General features: G+C 44.3%; 1 protein-coding gene across 2 annotated transcripts in view; it reads left to right on the forward strand.

The window, feature by feature from the left end:
• MTHFD1L (methylenetetrahydrofolate dehydrogenase (NADP+ dependent) 1 like) overlaps nt 1–14,942 on the forward strand; it is a 185,735-nt gene that overhangs the window by 35,769 nt on the left and 135,024 nt on the right. For both annotated transcript variants that reach the window (XM_042987318.1, XM_042987319.1), the window contains exons 9-12: nt 1,440–1,531; nt 3,297–3,394; nt 5,999–6,172; nt 14,337–14,473. In XM_042987318.1, coding sequence (XP_042843252.1) covers nt 1,440–1,531; nt 3,297–3,394; nt 5,999–6,172; nt 14,337–14,473 — 501 coding nt within the window. The remainder of the gene's footprint in view (nt 1–1,439; nt 1,532–3,296; nt 3,395–5,998; nt 6,173–14,336; nt 14,474–14,942) is intronic.

Genomic DNA, 14,942 nt, shown 5'->3' on the forward strand with positions numbered 1-14,942 from the left:
CCTTGAGGTCACCATTTTACATTTTCCCACAAAGGAAACATGAAACATAATTTTACAGGGTGGAATTTAGTAGAAGGAAAAGAAAACAGTTATGATACTAAAAGCATTATTGCAATTCAGGTAACTTTGTTCAGACAGAAAACTATCGGTTCCTGTAAACCCTCCCAAAGTTTAAAATATATGTGTAGGTACGTCTTGTGTTGTGCTTTAAAATCTTCTTTGATTTCAGCCACCTTCTATTTTATGCAAGGCAGCGCCTAAGATTATGGGCAGAATTATTCACTGTGTAACACCGTAGGTGAAATATTCCTCACTTGTGTGGGTATTTGTGATTCTGTTCTGGGAATTTGCATTAATAAATTGATATCAGCTCCTGGAGTGTAGGTTGTTTTTTTTTTTTTTTTTCTTTTTTCCTTGTCATTTAAAGATAGAGCTAAAAATGCGGGAAATATCTTTCTTTTCCATAATGGTTGGACAGGATCTTTAGATCAGATCTCTAGTGGTTCCAACAAAGCAACAAATCTCATTCTCTAGACTCTTGGCTTTTGCCTAAATACAATTTATAAAACTGTGAAGTGTTACTAAACTCTAAACAATACCGCAGGGATGGGATTTTCCAACACCCTTAATACATTTGACTGTAGATCATCACAAAACGCTTAGTCTTAAGTGTTTTGTGCTCTTGCAAAGTACTGTCAGCAAAATGGATAATTGAAAAGTAGAGTGGTCCAAAATAGAGGAAAATCGGTTCTTAATTCAACCAAGTTGCTATTAGAAATGTTTCTTTTCTCTAAGGGAGGATACAGACTGAAGTATTTTACATATGTGCTTAACTTCTCGTAACCTTTATAAGTGCCGGCTAAAGAAGGGAAAGCAAAATTGGTACAAATACCCCTCTCTTCTGGAAACCAGGTAACCCCTAAAATTAATATCCGAAAATACATTTTCTCAGTTTCTGTGGAAAATATTTCGCTTTCACGACAGGGATTCCTAAAGCTCTCAAAGGAAGCCTGATCTTTCACACAGCACTTTGGTTGCGATTATGCTATTTATTTTAGTCCCCCTTTTTATACCTCGTATACCTGAAGGAAATTGCTTTTCTTATCTGCCCGGCACTTGGACATACCCTTTCACATTCGATTCTGAGTTCTGTGGGGTTGCGACTACCCACATTAATTACCAGGCCCAGCGTCACAGTTGCTGGCTGGAGGCAGAAGCAAGATTTTCGTCCAGCCTAACTCTGTGTGGCCCAGTCAAGGGCCCCCAGGCTGCGCCAGGGACTGGTGACCTACCTGGGGCTATGCCAAGACATCGTAATAAGTTCCTGGGTTGAATATGAGAATAGCGCTCAACGTGCTGGCTTTTTACTAGAAGCAATTGGTTGTAAACGACAATATCCTGAATGTCTTTTTTTTTTTTCTCCTCAAAATTTTTTATAGGGAGGCTTGGATGTGGTTCTCTTGGGGTTCATTTTAATGGTCTCATTGCGGAGGATGATGTGAGTCTCCTTGCTGCGGCTCTGCGGATTCAGGTTTGTTTGGCACGGCTGTGGGTTTGGAGTTTTGATTAGCAGTTGTGAACATCCTGCAAGTGTTTTCTGTTGAGCAGACACAGCGTTAAACACCTTGCACACATAATGACATTTAATTCTTACCATAATCCTGTGAGAGAGTGTCATTCCCGTTTGATGGATGAGGAAATGGAAGCTTGGAAAAACTTGCCCCTGGTGACGTGACACATGTGGGACGGAGACTCAACTCAGGGTCTATTGTTAGTGATCTATTGCTGTGGAATACATTATCCCCCAAATTTAGCAGCTTGAAACAAGAAACGTTTATTGACTCCTAGGGTTTGTGGGTCAGATTTGGGAGCGGCTGGGCCTCGTGGTTCTCGCTCAGGGTCTCCTGTGCAGTGGAAATCAGGAGGTCATCCGAAGGCTTGACCGGGGCCGGAGGCTCTGCTTCCAAGATGGCTCACTCGCGTGGCTGTTGGCGTGTGGTATCTAATTTCTCACTGGCTTCTTGGCAAGATGCATCAGTCCCTCACCAGGCAGACTTCTCAAGAGAGCAGCTCATGAGGTGGCAGCTAACATCCACCAGGATGGGTGAGCCACAGGGGAAGGCAAGGAGGAAGCCGCAGGAGGTGGTATGACCTCTCCATCAGAGTCAAGCACCACTTTTCCCTTTTTCTTTCCTCTTTCTAGAAGGCTCCTAGCTAGCTCAGTTGGTAGAGCATGTGACTCGTGATCTTCAGGTGCTGAGTTCAAGCCCAACTTGGGGCTTGAACTCACTAAAAATAAATTTAAAAAACTAAAAATAGAGCTCACTAAAATATAAACTAACCTCCCTTTAAAAAAGAAAAAAGAACAATATTTTTTAAAGTTTATTTTGAGAGAGAGAGTAGGGGAGGGGCAGAGAGAGACAGAGAGAGAATCCCAGGCAGGCTTTGCACTCTCAGTGCGGGGCTCGAACCCACAAACCCTGAGACCATGACCTGAGCTGAAGTTGGATGCTTAACCGACTGAGCCACCCAGGCGCCCTCCAAAAATAAAACTTTACTTTCAAATGGGATACAATACTGTCTTATAAGGATTATGTGTTGATTTTCGACCTAAGTTAGATTTTATTTCTCTGTCTCTGTGTGTATCACCATTTAACAATTCAGCGTTCTTGTTCGATTATGTCAACTCTGAAAGGATTATACTTGACATGGTGTTGCAGATTTTGGAAGCTGGGCATCCAAGCTGATCAGCCATGCATTCTCCTATTTCCCTCATTTTTCTTTTCTGAGGTGGAGAACCCACTCTCTAATGTATTCAAATACTTGGTGTCTTTAGTGAATACTTAACCTATTTTCTTTTTTTTTTAATTTTTTAATGTTTCATTTATTTTTGAGAAAGACAAAGCATGAGTGGGGGAGGGGCAGAGAGAGAGGGAGATACAGAATCGGAAGCAGGCTCCAGGCTCCCAGCTGTCAGCACAGAGCCCGATGCGGGGCTCAAACTCACAAGCTATGACATCATGACCTGAGCCGAAGTCGGATGCTTAACCGACTGAGCCGCCCAGGCACCCCTTAACCTATTTTAAAAGTACACGTAGCTCACCTTTTCCTTTTTTGAAAAAACCTGCAACCCTAACTACGTGTGAATAAACTTGTTCCTGATATTCACGTGGGTTATTGTGCAACTTTGTGGTCCTTCTTATGACATGACACCCCTGAACAGTAGTTTCATAGTTTAGAGTCGTAGCCTGGCAGCCTTTACTTTTATAACATGCTTTCCTTTCTGTCCCATGAAGAACATGGTCAGCAGTGGAAGGAGATGGCTACGGGAACAGCAGCACGCAAGGTGGAGACTTCACTGCCTGAAACTCCAGCCTCTCTCCCCTGTCCCGAGGTATTCGTGGGATTTCATTGTACCGATCTCTGGTCACCAAAGTGCCTCAGATAGCCAAAGTTCTCCACCGGGCTGGGGGCTCGAGGTGTTGTTATGGCTTTGACAGTGGATAATTTTCTCTAATTACAGTGCTGCCCTGTTTTTTCTGTTGCTTAAGTCCTAAAAATTAAATAATAATAATGAACATGTTTCCCGTATTCTGTCAACTCTAGGATGTACATTTCTTCATGTCTGAAGTCAGGATGCCCCTTACTGTGTGGGTAATGTGTCCTGTCTTAAATGGCATTCTTTTTTCTTCTTAGTGGTCTGTAACGTACTGGTGCCTTAGATTTGACCAGATACGGTAACACAATATTTGGAATATGCTTTTCAGTGTCAGGAATGCCCAGCTCATCTGTCAGCTTGGTCTTCAGGGCCACGTAGGTATCTGCTCTGAGGGTAAATGACCAACCAAACGAAACACCATTCTATGTGGGAAGCGAGTTCAGCTTTCCTCAGCACACAGCGATATCTACCAGCTGATAGGGTATTGTGTGATACTCCAGATGGATGTTTCCTTCCGCGTAGCGTTTAATGAAGCATAAGCTATATATTCCCTGCATAAATTTAGAAATACATACTGTACCGCAGGAATAATTCATTAGATAGCAGAGCCAGGGAGGTGCATTTCCCGGCCTCATCGCGGGTCCCCCGCTGCTCCCGCCGCGGTGAACAGGCCCCACCCTCTTCATCCAGGGTGTGCACGGGGCCACTGGAAAACAACACGTCAGTAGATAGAACCTTCGGGAGTCGGCTCCGTTTTCATTTGATGACCACTTGGTTTGTAGATTTGATCTGTGTCCTTGGACCACAGCTGAACGCTGATGATTCTTTTATACGCATCGGGCTGTGTTTTCACCCCTGAAATAGACTGAACATCCTAGTCGCTTTCTATGTTCGTCGATACATAAATTCCAGGGAACGTTACTCTCTGTAATGCCACCCCTGTAGCGGTGCAATCTATTTCATGAAATATTTTATTTTTTGAAGTTACTTGTGTTGTTAAAGGACCCTAATTTTTAAGAGTAAGTGAATACATTCTAGTTGCAGAGAGCTAAACACAATTCAGGTAGACTGCCAAAATGTGTGCCAGAGTCTTGGCATAAATCGAAATAAATTCCACTCAGGGGAAGAAGTGTTTTAATCGCTGAACCAAATTTGGCTTCTAAAGGTCCCTTCTAAAGGGGAAAGAAAGGCAGGCTGCGTAATTTGTATATTACCCTCAAATCAGAACGATGTCACTGTCGTTCTTTAGCTAGCGAGGAGAAAACTGGAGGTTTTCCAAGAGCGGGCTCTTCAGTTTCGGAGATTTGGGGAGGAGAAAAAAAGAAAAAAAAGGGGTAGACAGGAAGGCAAAAAGAAGTGGGGGCGGGGGGGAGGCTGGAAAGGGAAATGCAGGGGCAGGGGCACTTGTCTGGAAGCACAGAGCTCAGCGTGTATGTGGGCGGAGGCCCCCTGTCCCTCTCTGAGCTGCTGTAGTGCACTTCAGAGAGGTCTAGATTGGACGTGGGTTTACTGTTTACCTCTTGCACCGACGTCAGTCTTCCATGGGGTCGTGGAGGGGAATATAGAGTAATGTGAGGGCTTAGAGTCCATCGTTAGCGGGAGCAAGGGAAAGAAAAGTCAGAGCAGGGGGCTGCCTGCCAGGGGACACGGCTGTGCCTCCAGAAGAAGAGCTCCAGGGTGAGTGAGGGCGCTGCTGTCTTCTAAGTGTCAACCCTTATGACCCACTGAGTCTCAGGCATGGTCTCCCAAGCCTGTCTTTTGCCAGCCACGTCTGACTCTCAAACAGATGGTCAGCCTGGCAGACAGATGGCCCGAACCCCCATTAAAACAAATCGCTGAGCTCGGGAACCCCAAAAGACTCTGAGAAGTCCAGCACGTGCTCATCTTCTAGCATTCCAGTAAGGTGAACAGCCGTGCTCTCATCCTGCTGGTAGAATAGGGTAAATTATTTGCCCAGTGACACTCGGAGGTCCTAAAATGTCCTGTGTCTGAAGTTGAGTTTCAAGCACCAGGTCCTTTTACTGACAGTTATGCAATTAATAAAATACTTTGAAATACAATTTTGGACTTGCAGTAGGAAAAAGAGAGAGAAAGTATGGACCCAGATAAAACAAAATAGCATTTCCACGTTTTTGAACAGCCAAGAGACACGTGGGGCGAGCCCAGCAAGAGCATTATGCAATAACCCGTCTCTTCACGGGTGATGAACGCAATGATGGTCCACAGAAAGCACTTCACTGTACAAAGGATTCGTGCATAAAGGAAGCCTTTGGACTTACTGTAATTCACACTTCTTTATTCCCAGAGTACAGGGGTTATCTTTGTACCTGGGCAGAATTCTAGGATCTTCGTGAGTTTTGAAAAGTTGCTTCTCCAAGGAAATGTACATTTTCTCACGCACATTAGCTATTAGCAGTTGTGTTTAATGCCGCTTGGGAGAGAGGACCACAAGGCAATCGCTTTGATCGAATCCTTGGCGTGGCGTATGGCTGTTTTCCCTCCAGTGGTGACCACCTAACCTGAGGAGACTCTCGCCTTTTCTGTGTTTTCCCCCGCTAGTGATCTTGAGATTTCAAGAGCACAGACTCCAAAAGCCGTGGATGTCCTTGCCAAGGAGATAGGATTGCTTGCAGATGAAATTGAAATCTATGGCAGAAGCAAAGCCAAAGTACGTTTGTCCCTGCTGGAAAGGTTAAAGGATCAAGCAGATGGAAAATACGTTTTAGTAGCTGGGTAAGGCTACTTTTAAAATCTATTTTACCAAGACGGCATGTTTCTAAAACTCTCTTCCCTATTTGTATCTGTCATCACACCCCCTCAAATCCGTCCTCTTCTCAAACTTGACATTTTTGTCCATTTCACTTGGCATTCCTTCATTTGACATGAGGTAAGTTTTCATTTTCAGTGCAAAACAATTCAGTCTGCTCCACAAAATAGAAAGTGTAATGCGTTTCTAATCCAGCCTTTTGTTTTTTGTTCCTCATATTGTGTTTTGATCATCCTTGGATTTTTCATGATAAAAGTCAAAATAAGATTTAAAGGTAAAGTATCTTGAACTGCGTAGGGGTCTTTATGTTCTACTCAGAAATAACATTTTAATGGAAAATGTACAGATAATTGTGCAAGCTATTATTTTCTTGTTAATATCCTTACTATTTATGTATTTGTATTATAAAAGTTCATTAGTTCTCTTTTCCTGCATTGCAAAATTAATATAGGGCCATTTTCATTTGTGTTGGTCATTTTATAAAAGACAAATGCATAGTTTTATGTAAAGGGGTGTTTATTTTCCCTCTTTTTAAAAAAAGAAATACACTCACTAGCTGAAAAATGATAGAAAACAAGGGATTTCAAATATTTTTTCAATGTGACCTGAGGGAACATCAAGAGACCATATAAATTCCTTTGTTGTCTTGAAATTTCATTGCAGTGACTTATTAATGATATATAGGCCAAGCCTTAAGGCACAAAAACCTGTTTATTAACAGGCAGAGACATTTCCGACAACCGGACTTCACTCTTGGTGAACTTCATTTTTACATATTTTATTATTAACGTAAGCAGCTTATTCCTTTTTCTGGTTATTACAAGTCACGCATGCTCGTTAAACTTTTCCAAAATACCAAAAAGTATAAACAAGAAACTATCGCATCCCAAATCCCATCAGCCAGAGGAAAGGGCTGTTAACATGTGAGACCATCTTGTCCCACAGTCTCTCATAAACGACATCAGCTGACACGTGCTGTCCTGTAAGCAGCCTGATTCGTCAGCGACATGTTGCGTGCCTAGCTCACTCCATGCAAGACGGTACAGAGCTATTACCATTTTGCATGAGTGCAGAACATTCCACGGCGGGGAGGGGCAGTGAAAATGCCTGGGATGAGGGAGGATTCCATTTCACGCATCTTCCCAACACTGTGCAGCCCGGGGTGGCTCGGTGGCTGACACTTGAGCATGTTTCTTATTCTTCAAGTAAATCGAGGCCAAAAAATGATTTGAAAATGCCGTAGAGACGTTCCACAATTTATTTAACCGGCTCTCTGTTGATGGGCACTTACATTGCCTCCCATTTTTGGCCATTGTGAACAGTGCTAAAAGGAACAGCCTTGGGCATGCATATTTGTGCATTTGTCCGGTGCTCTCCTTAGGAAAAATCCCTAGGGGCTTTAAACTGAGTATTTTAAAACTGCAAATAAAGAGGGGCACCTGGGCGGCTCAGTCGGTTAAGTGCCCGACTCTTGACTTTGGCTCGGGTCGTGATCTCACGGTTTGTGGGTTCAGGCCCCGTATCAGGCTCTGCACCAACAGTGCAGATACTGCTTGCGATTCTCTCTCTCCCTCTCTCTCTCTCTCTCTCTCTCTCTCTGCCCCTTCCCTGCCCACTCGTGTGCGCACGTGTGCGCTCTCTCTCTCTCAAAATATATTAAAAAATTATAAACCTACAAGTAAAGATTAAACTACAGTCATCCATAATGTCACCTCTTTAGTGGTCAAATCATTTCTTCATATTTCTTTCCCTCCGCCCTTCTCTCTCCTCCCTCTCCAGCTCCTTTGTAATCGCTTGTCTCCATCTAGGGCTGTCAGAGTCACTCAGTGGCTGCAGCATCTCATTTGCCTGGGGCTTAAACCTCCCACAGGCTTCCAGGTTCACTACCATCGGACTCCCAATCCTGCCAGGGTCCTTCCCAACCTAGGACCCCACCTCTGATGCCTCTGTAACGGGGCTGCACGGGTGCTCCGTGCTGAGAGGAAAGGTTGGCCTCACCTACGCGCTCTGGGCCAGATCCGTAAAAGGGGGACCTTTCAGCTGACTTGGGGGGGCTGTTTGGGAGTTCTTGGGTCCCAGGGTTTGGAGCACACATGGGGTCAGTGTTGCTCTTCTGGAATGTGCTAGATGCAAGTTTATTTACAGATATAAATCAACTCTTGGGCATTCAGAGCTTCAAAAGCAGATTTCGTATTTTATCCATAAATTTGCTTCCCTCTTTCTAGTCTCTAAGTGATCTTGGTAGGTGGGTTTGATAGTTTTCTCTCCTGCTTCAGGTGGGAGGATTTAAGGAAAAGTGAGGAGGATGGGCTCTCAGTTTATCAAGGAAGAATCAAGCCGTAATTTGTCATATGGAGTGGCTGCGATTTACTCTCTTGGGGGCTTGGCGATTCTAGAAATAAAAACACCAGTCTACACGCGGCTCCGCCCTTTGCTGGGAGCACAGAATTGAACTTCAAAAACAAAAGCCCTCATGGTATTGTTATCAGATTGCCTTCTTGAAGTCACAGGGTCTAGGCCCGCCTCCAGCCACATGCTAGAGAGTGCTGGTTAGCGCCGCTCCCTAGGGTTAAAGCTGTGCATTGGTCCAGGCACGTAGAACATTGGTTCTTGTCCCGACGCTGTCTCTTTGCCAGCATTTGTACGTGCATCTGAGCTGAAGAGCCAGATTGAGCCAGGTTGTCATAGTGTAGATAGAAGTGAAATTAAACCTGAATTCTCAAGTACAGATTTAACCCCAAGAGATAAACAGCTCTTTTCCTGAAACAGTGGCTCTATGTTCCTTACAAAACAACAATCTGTGAATCAACAAAAACTAAATTGTGTTCCTTTCAACTCCACTGAGGGGGCGGAAATGCTGTGAGGGTAGGATTTTGAGACATACCTGCATCCATAAGGAAAGCCTGAAGGTTTTTGGAAAATCTGTATACCACACTGTGTCCCCCCACCCACACAGCAGATGGCATATTTTTTAAGTGTGTAAACTGCTTCTGTTTTCGCACCTTTTAATAGCTGGATCTTTGAGACCGGTTGTAAAATACCAGGCAATCATTTTACTTACAATGTAAAATGAAAAGTTCATTTGAAATACAGTCGCCTCCCTAGTTTTGCTTTTGGTCACGTCAGTTAATGGAAAGTGACGATTATCAAACATGCTGTTTATTGCTATATCTTTAGAAATATAAAGGACCCCTCCCAGGTACCTGGCTGGCTCAGTCAGTAGAGCCTGCAACTCTTGGCCTTGGGGTTGTGAATTTAAGCCCCCGTGGGTATAGAAATTACTTAAAAATAAAATCTTAAAAGAGGACCTCTCCAATAAATGAGTTATTTACTTTTTCTGAAGGATTTCTCTATTCTGGAAATAATACTGGCTTACAATATAAAAATTTAACATCATGAAAAACAAAAAGGAGAAAACGAAGTCTCTCATTACTGAGAGGTGTTAAAATTTTTTATATTTCCTTCCAGGATTTTCTCTCTGTATCTATCCTTTTTACACATTGAGATCATGCTATAAATACCATTTTGTGTCCTACTTTTATTTCCGAATACTGTAACATGAGTCTTTTCCCGTGCTTTAGAAGAATGCAGGTACCCAAGTCGTTTTTCAAGAAACCTAAATAATACATTTGTTGTTGTACTTTTGAATTTATGTATAAATGTGATTTAAGCGTGTCAACGCTAGAATTAAAATATAAAACAACAGGATTAAAAGAAAATCTTCTGTTAATAACCCAAATGAAGAACAGATTACTTCATTTTAAAAGCTGTTCTTCTAACTTGAGGATCTCTTACTCCGTCAGAATCATCTGTATTTCATCAGCTGCACATCTCATGGTATTTACACCTACACATCACTTTATTTGCTTTGCCTGACAAAATGAAAAGTATTGGGAATCGTTCGGGGAAATACGCCAAAAGAATCTTAGGGGCTCTTGAGTTTTCCATATTTTCCCAGTTACACTAATGAAAAGGAATTTGTTTGAGAACTTGCCTTGGAGTGCAGCTGTAGGGCATTGAATGTGTGTGCAAGATATGTCTCCGTTGGCCCTGTCCCGATTTCTGCGCAGAAGTTTTGAGAACTTCTCTAAATTGCTCAGGCAGAAAGAGCAGTTAAAAAAGAAGCCCAAATTGGTCTGTGAACAGACCGAGTTTCACATTAAAGAACAATTAAAATCATTCACATCACTTTATTTCTTTTCTGTAGAGTGCCGAGTATCTGATCTGTTGTTTCTGTTTGGTTTTTTCTTTTTTCTTTTTAATGTTCCAAGCCATTCTTTTGGTCAGTGTTAAATAACCTTTCCTGGCTTTTCTAAGATTTTGGTTTTCTACCTTGGGTCACTATTTAAACATCTGTGAGTTTTTCTGCTATTTGCACAACTTGCAGAATAAAACAAAGGTATTTACAAGAGATCGCTACCGACTGGGCCTTTTTGAACTGCTCACTCCCGTCAGTCAGGTGTGATAGGAAACACAACCCAGTGGACTACAGAGTTTGTTGCCAGGAATAAAAAGCCTGTAACGACTTCCCAGTCACGAAGATGCCCGGGATGAGTGATATATATTCATATGCTGCTTGAGCATGTAGTTTTGGAGTTCAAGGTTAGACCCATGGCTCATGACGTGATTCTGTTCACGATGCCAGAGTTTGAGAACTGCACACTGTTTTGCCACTCCTCTCTGCATAAGCAATCTCTTTGACCTTGGAGCAAATGGTAAACTTCTCATAGGATGTGTTCACACATCCGAAGTCACGGAGTGCTTTGATAAATCGTTAACTGTAGTTGACAGTAAACATATTTGTCTTAGAAAAGATGTGCATGCTGGGGCGCCTGGGTGGCTCAGTTGGTTGAGCGGCTGTCTTCGGCTCAGGTCACGATCTCGCGGTCTGTGAGTTCGAGCCCCGCGTCGGGCTCTGGGCTGATGGCTCAGAGCCTGGATCCTGCTTCCGATTCTGTGTCTCCCTCTCTCTCTGCCCCTCCCCTGCTTGCTCTCTGTCTCTGTCTCTCTCTCAAAAATAATAAACATTAAAAAAAAATTTTTTTTTTTTTTTTTTTTAAAGAAAAGATGTCCTTGCTTCGTCAAGCGTTTTTTGCTCGACTGTGCCTGGACAGGTGACAGAAACGCAATGAGAATGGGTATAGTCCTTCGCCTCAGCAAGCTTGTGGGCTGGTAGGCAGGACAGCCGTGTCAGGAAGCTTGTTATAAGACCCTCAGAAAAGTGATGCGATACATACATAATAAATGCTGTGGGAAACAGAGGGGGGCGGATAGAGCTACAGGGAGATGTTGAGGAAGAGCATGAGCGAAAGGCATTGTTCCCTCTCCATAAACTCTAAGCTCTTCCGGAGAACAGCAATTAGGTTAAGTTGGCGCTCACTGTCTTCTGAGTCAACTGGATAATTTTGGAGTCAGAGCTAAGGACACTGGGACAGCCGTTCAACCCAAGTTTGAGATCCAACGTAGGAATGAGGTGGAATAAAATGTTTATTGTGGCTCTCCTTTTATTGCTCCCAATAAATACTTCCTGCTTTTTGATTTTCCTGAATTGTATCAGTTGGCAGAATGCTAAGCCGTCCTGTGTTTCTAATTAAGACTTGGATGGTCGGCCGAAGTTTGGAGGAGGTCATCTCTGGGCGTGTCTGCGTCGGGCTGTCTCCGACAGCTATATTAGCACATCCCGGGGGACGAAAATGTGATGCTTCACGTGACACAGCGAAGTAGACCACCTATTCCTTTGCAAACAGTGGACGACGAGGACCGTACTTAATCCACCCTGTGTTTGATACTTTTTTTTACAGGCCGTCCGAAGACCGTGGAAGCCTGTGGCTTTCCAACCACTCTTTTTCTTGTACTCATCAATAGGAAGCTGACTCAAAGTGGAAACACTTTCACGTACCTGGGCCTTCATGTTGACCAGGCGTCGTGCGGCTTGAGGAGTGGAGGGAGGCGTACGTCACCAAGCATGTGTGGGGCGGTGCACCCTGCCAGCGACCCTGTTGCTTCGTGGGGTGATGGCTTCTCAGCCCTCACCCAGAGTCGGGCGTCTCCGTGGCCTGTGATTCCGTGGGCACTTCCCCGGTTCCCTTCGGAGACGCCCCTGTCTCAGCCCTGCCTCATCCTCAAGATTTCTCCCTACTGCTCCTTTTGTTTCCTTTTGCTTTCTTCTGACCATCCCTTCAGAGAACACGTTCTAGAAGATTCCATCCTATCCCTCTTTGTACTGTGTTCCCTCTCACTGTGATCTTTCCCACTTCCATGCTTTCAGTTGCTAATTAGTGGTGAACAACAGTTACAGTTTCTGTCTGGAGAAATGACTTGGCGAAGTCAGGTGGCGGGTTTTGATTTCCGGCTTTACTGCTTGCTGTTTGGCCTTGGGCAAGTTACTGAACCTCTTCGTGCCTCAGTTTCCTTATCAAGGACAGAAATTAACCTAATAAATGTAAAAGCACAGAACCTCACATATTTAAATATTTTTTTAATGTTTATTTATTTTTGAGACAGAGACAGAGCATGAATGGGGGAGGGGCAGAGAGAAAGGGAGATAGAATCCGAAGCAGGCTCCAGGCTGTGAGCTGTCAGCACAGAGCCCGACGTGGGGCTCGAACTCACGAACTGTGAGGTCATGACTTGAGCCGAAGTCAGACACTCAACCGACTGCATCAGCCAGGCGCCCTTTATAGAACCTCATATGTTAACGACCCCAAGCCCACCCTCCATCTTTATCTGGCTAACGTTTATTCATTTGCCGGGTCTTAGCTTAGGTGTCACTTCTCATATGAAGACTTCCCTGATGCTCCAAACGTAATCAGATCCTCCTGCCTTGTGCTCTCATAACACAGTCTGATTGCCCTGTTTCTTTCATATGTGTTTATCACTTTAATTGTAATTGCCGGTCAGTCTGTCCATATCTTCCATCGGTTGTAAGCCCTGGGAGAGCAGTGATGGAGTCCAACTTGGTCAATCATTGTGTCCCCAGGATCTAGTGGTCTGGCACATAGTACTTAATAAACATTTGCTGAAAGAATGATTGATTGTATCACTGTGGCGGTCTGAGGCAGTTGGGGACGATGATATATCTAAGGGCTTTATTTCTATTTCTTTGTGGTCACATCACTAGGTTTTATAGGTCAGAAAACTCTTATTGTCGGTTTTGTTGTGGTTGAGAATCCTGGACGACCCTGACTGCACCATCTAACTCATCGGAGACCATGTCGCAAGCCAACATGACAGTTTTTAAATCTTGTAACAATGGTCAGAGTGTGCTAAGGAACAGTTTTATGGGTCCTTATTTGGGAATGTAATGCACGCCTGTCTTCTTAGTTAACGCCATGATGGTCGTAATTAATGTGTGATGTTTGCTTTTATAGAGTGTGGTGGTCAACGAGGTCCTCCAGAGCACTTGGGGTCTCCTTTGTGTGCTGGGGAGTGTTGGACTCATTCTTTCCCAATGCTTGAGGGGCTGTTGTAGGAGAAGGGATTAAGCTCAGTGTGTCTGACTCCAAGAGATAGGAGCTATAGGAACGCAGACATCTCTTCTTTAGGACAAAAAACTAACCGTAAAAAGCTATCCGGAAATGAATGGGCTACCCCAGAGGTAATGAGGCTCCCTCACTGTGTTGCAACATGGTGGGGACAAGCCCTGGGCCCTGAGATCTGGAAGAAGATGGATGAGAGGGTACGATGGGATGCCTTCCAATGCTCAGAGTCTGGCCATGGACCATCGAGCAGGCCTTGTGCCTGTACTGTGACCCCAGTAAATGGCCCTAGACGAATGAATGCCACATCACCCATTAAGAAGAGACAACATCAGCTTAATTATTTAAACCATTTGATGGACAATTCTATGCCATTTCTTGAGGCTGCTAATGTTATCACTGCCGAATAACTTTTCTTTTTTGGTCTCTTGGTAAAGGTGTGTCTGTTTCTTGGCTTTAGCTTAAACATGGCCTCTGTGATGTGGGTAGACCGTAAAAGTCCCTGGAAATTGAATTTTTAAGTGAATTTGGGAATGGCGTGTTCTCTGCCTGTCTGCTCTGATTTGGTTCTAGTACCTTAGGTTGATTTTGCATAGGTCTAGGAAATATTACTAAATTTTTTTCTCTCTCTCTCTTTCTTTTTCCAAACCAGGATCACACCCACCCCTCTCGGGGAAGGGAAAAGTACAGTTACAGTTGGGCTTGTACAGGCTTTGACGGCACACCTCAACATCAACTCCTTTGCGTGTCTCAGACAGCCTTCTCAAGGACCAACTTTTGGCGTGAAAGGTACTTGATTTAACAACCGGTATATTTTGCAGAGCAAAATTGGGGGCAGAGCAAAGTTTTGAAAGAACATTAGCAACAGGTGTGGCATTAAAGCTTGTCAGAGGGACCGGTACGTCTCATCCCGACGTTTCATCCCAACGCACACCCCACCTGCACGCTCAGTATGCGATGGTCCTCCCGAGGCGGTCCTCCTGCAGAGGGGGCTGCGGCGGGGGTTTCGGCAGAGCCCCGCAAGAAGCCCATCGCCCTGGCTCCGTGGAGCAGCTGCTGGGCCCTTGCTCAGGACTCCAGCCTTGGGCGGAAGCCTTGCGCCTGATCAATACCTTCTTATTCGTATTGCTGTTGTATCATCCACCCCTGCCACAGAGAAAGGTCTTTCCAGCCAGTTAGACACCCTTTCAGTTGGACCCTCGTTGCCTCATCTCGCGAGAGTTGCTGGGGGGCCTGCAGAGCTCTGGAAACTGACCAG

Source organism: Panthera tigris, chromosome B2, assembly GCF_018350195.1.
Source record: "Panthera tigris isolate Pti1 chromosome B2, P.tigris_Pti1_mat1.1, whole genome shotgun sequence".
Classification (NCBI taxonomy): domain Eukaryota; kingdom Metazoa; phylum Chordata; class Mammalia; order Carnivora; family Felidae; genus Panthera; species Panthera tigris.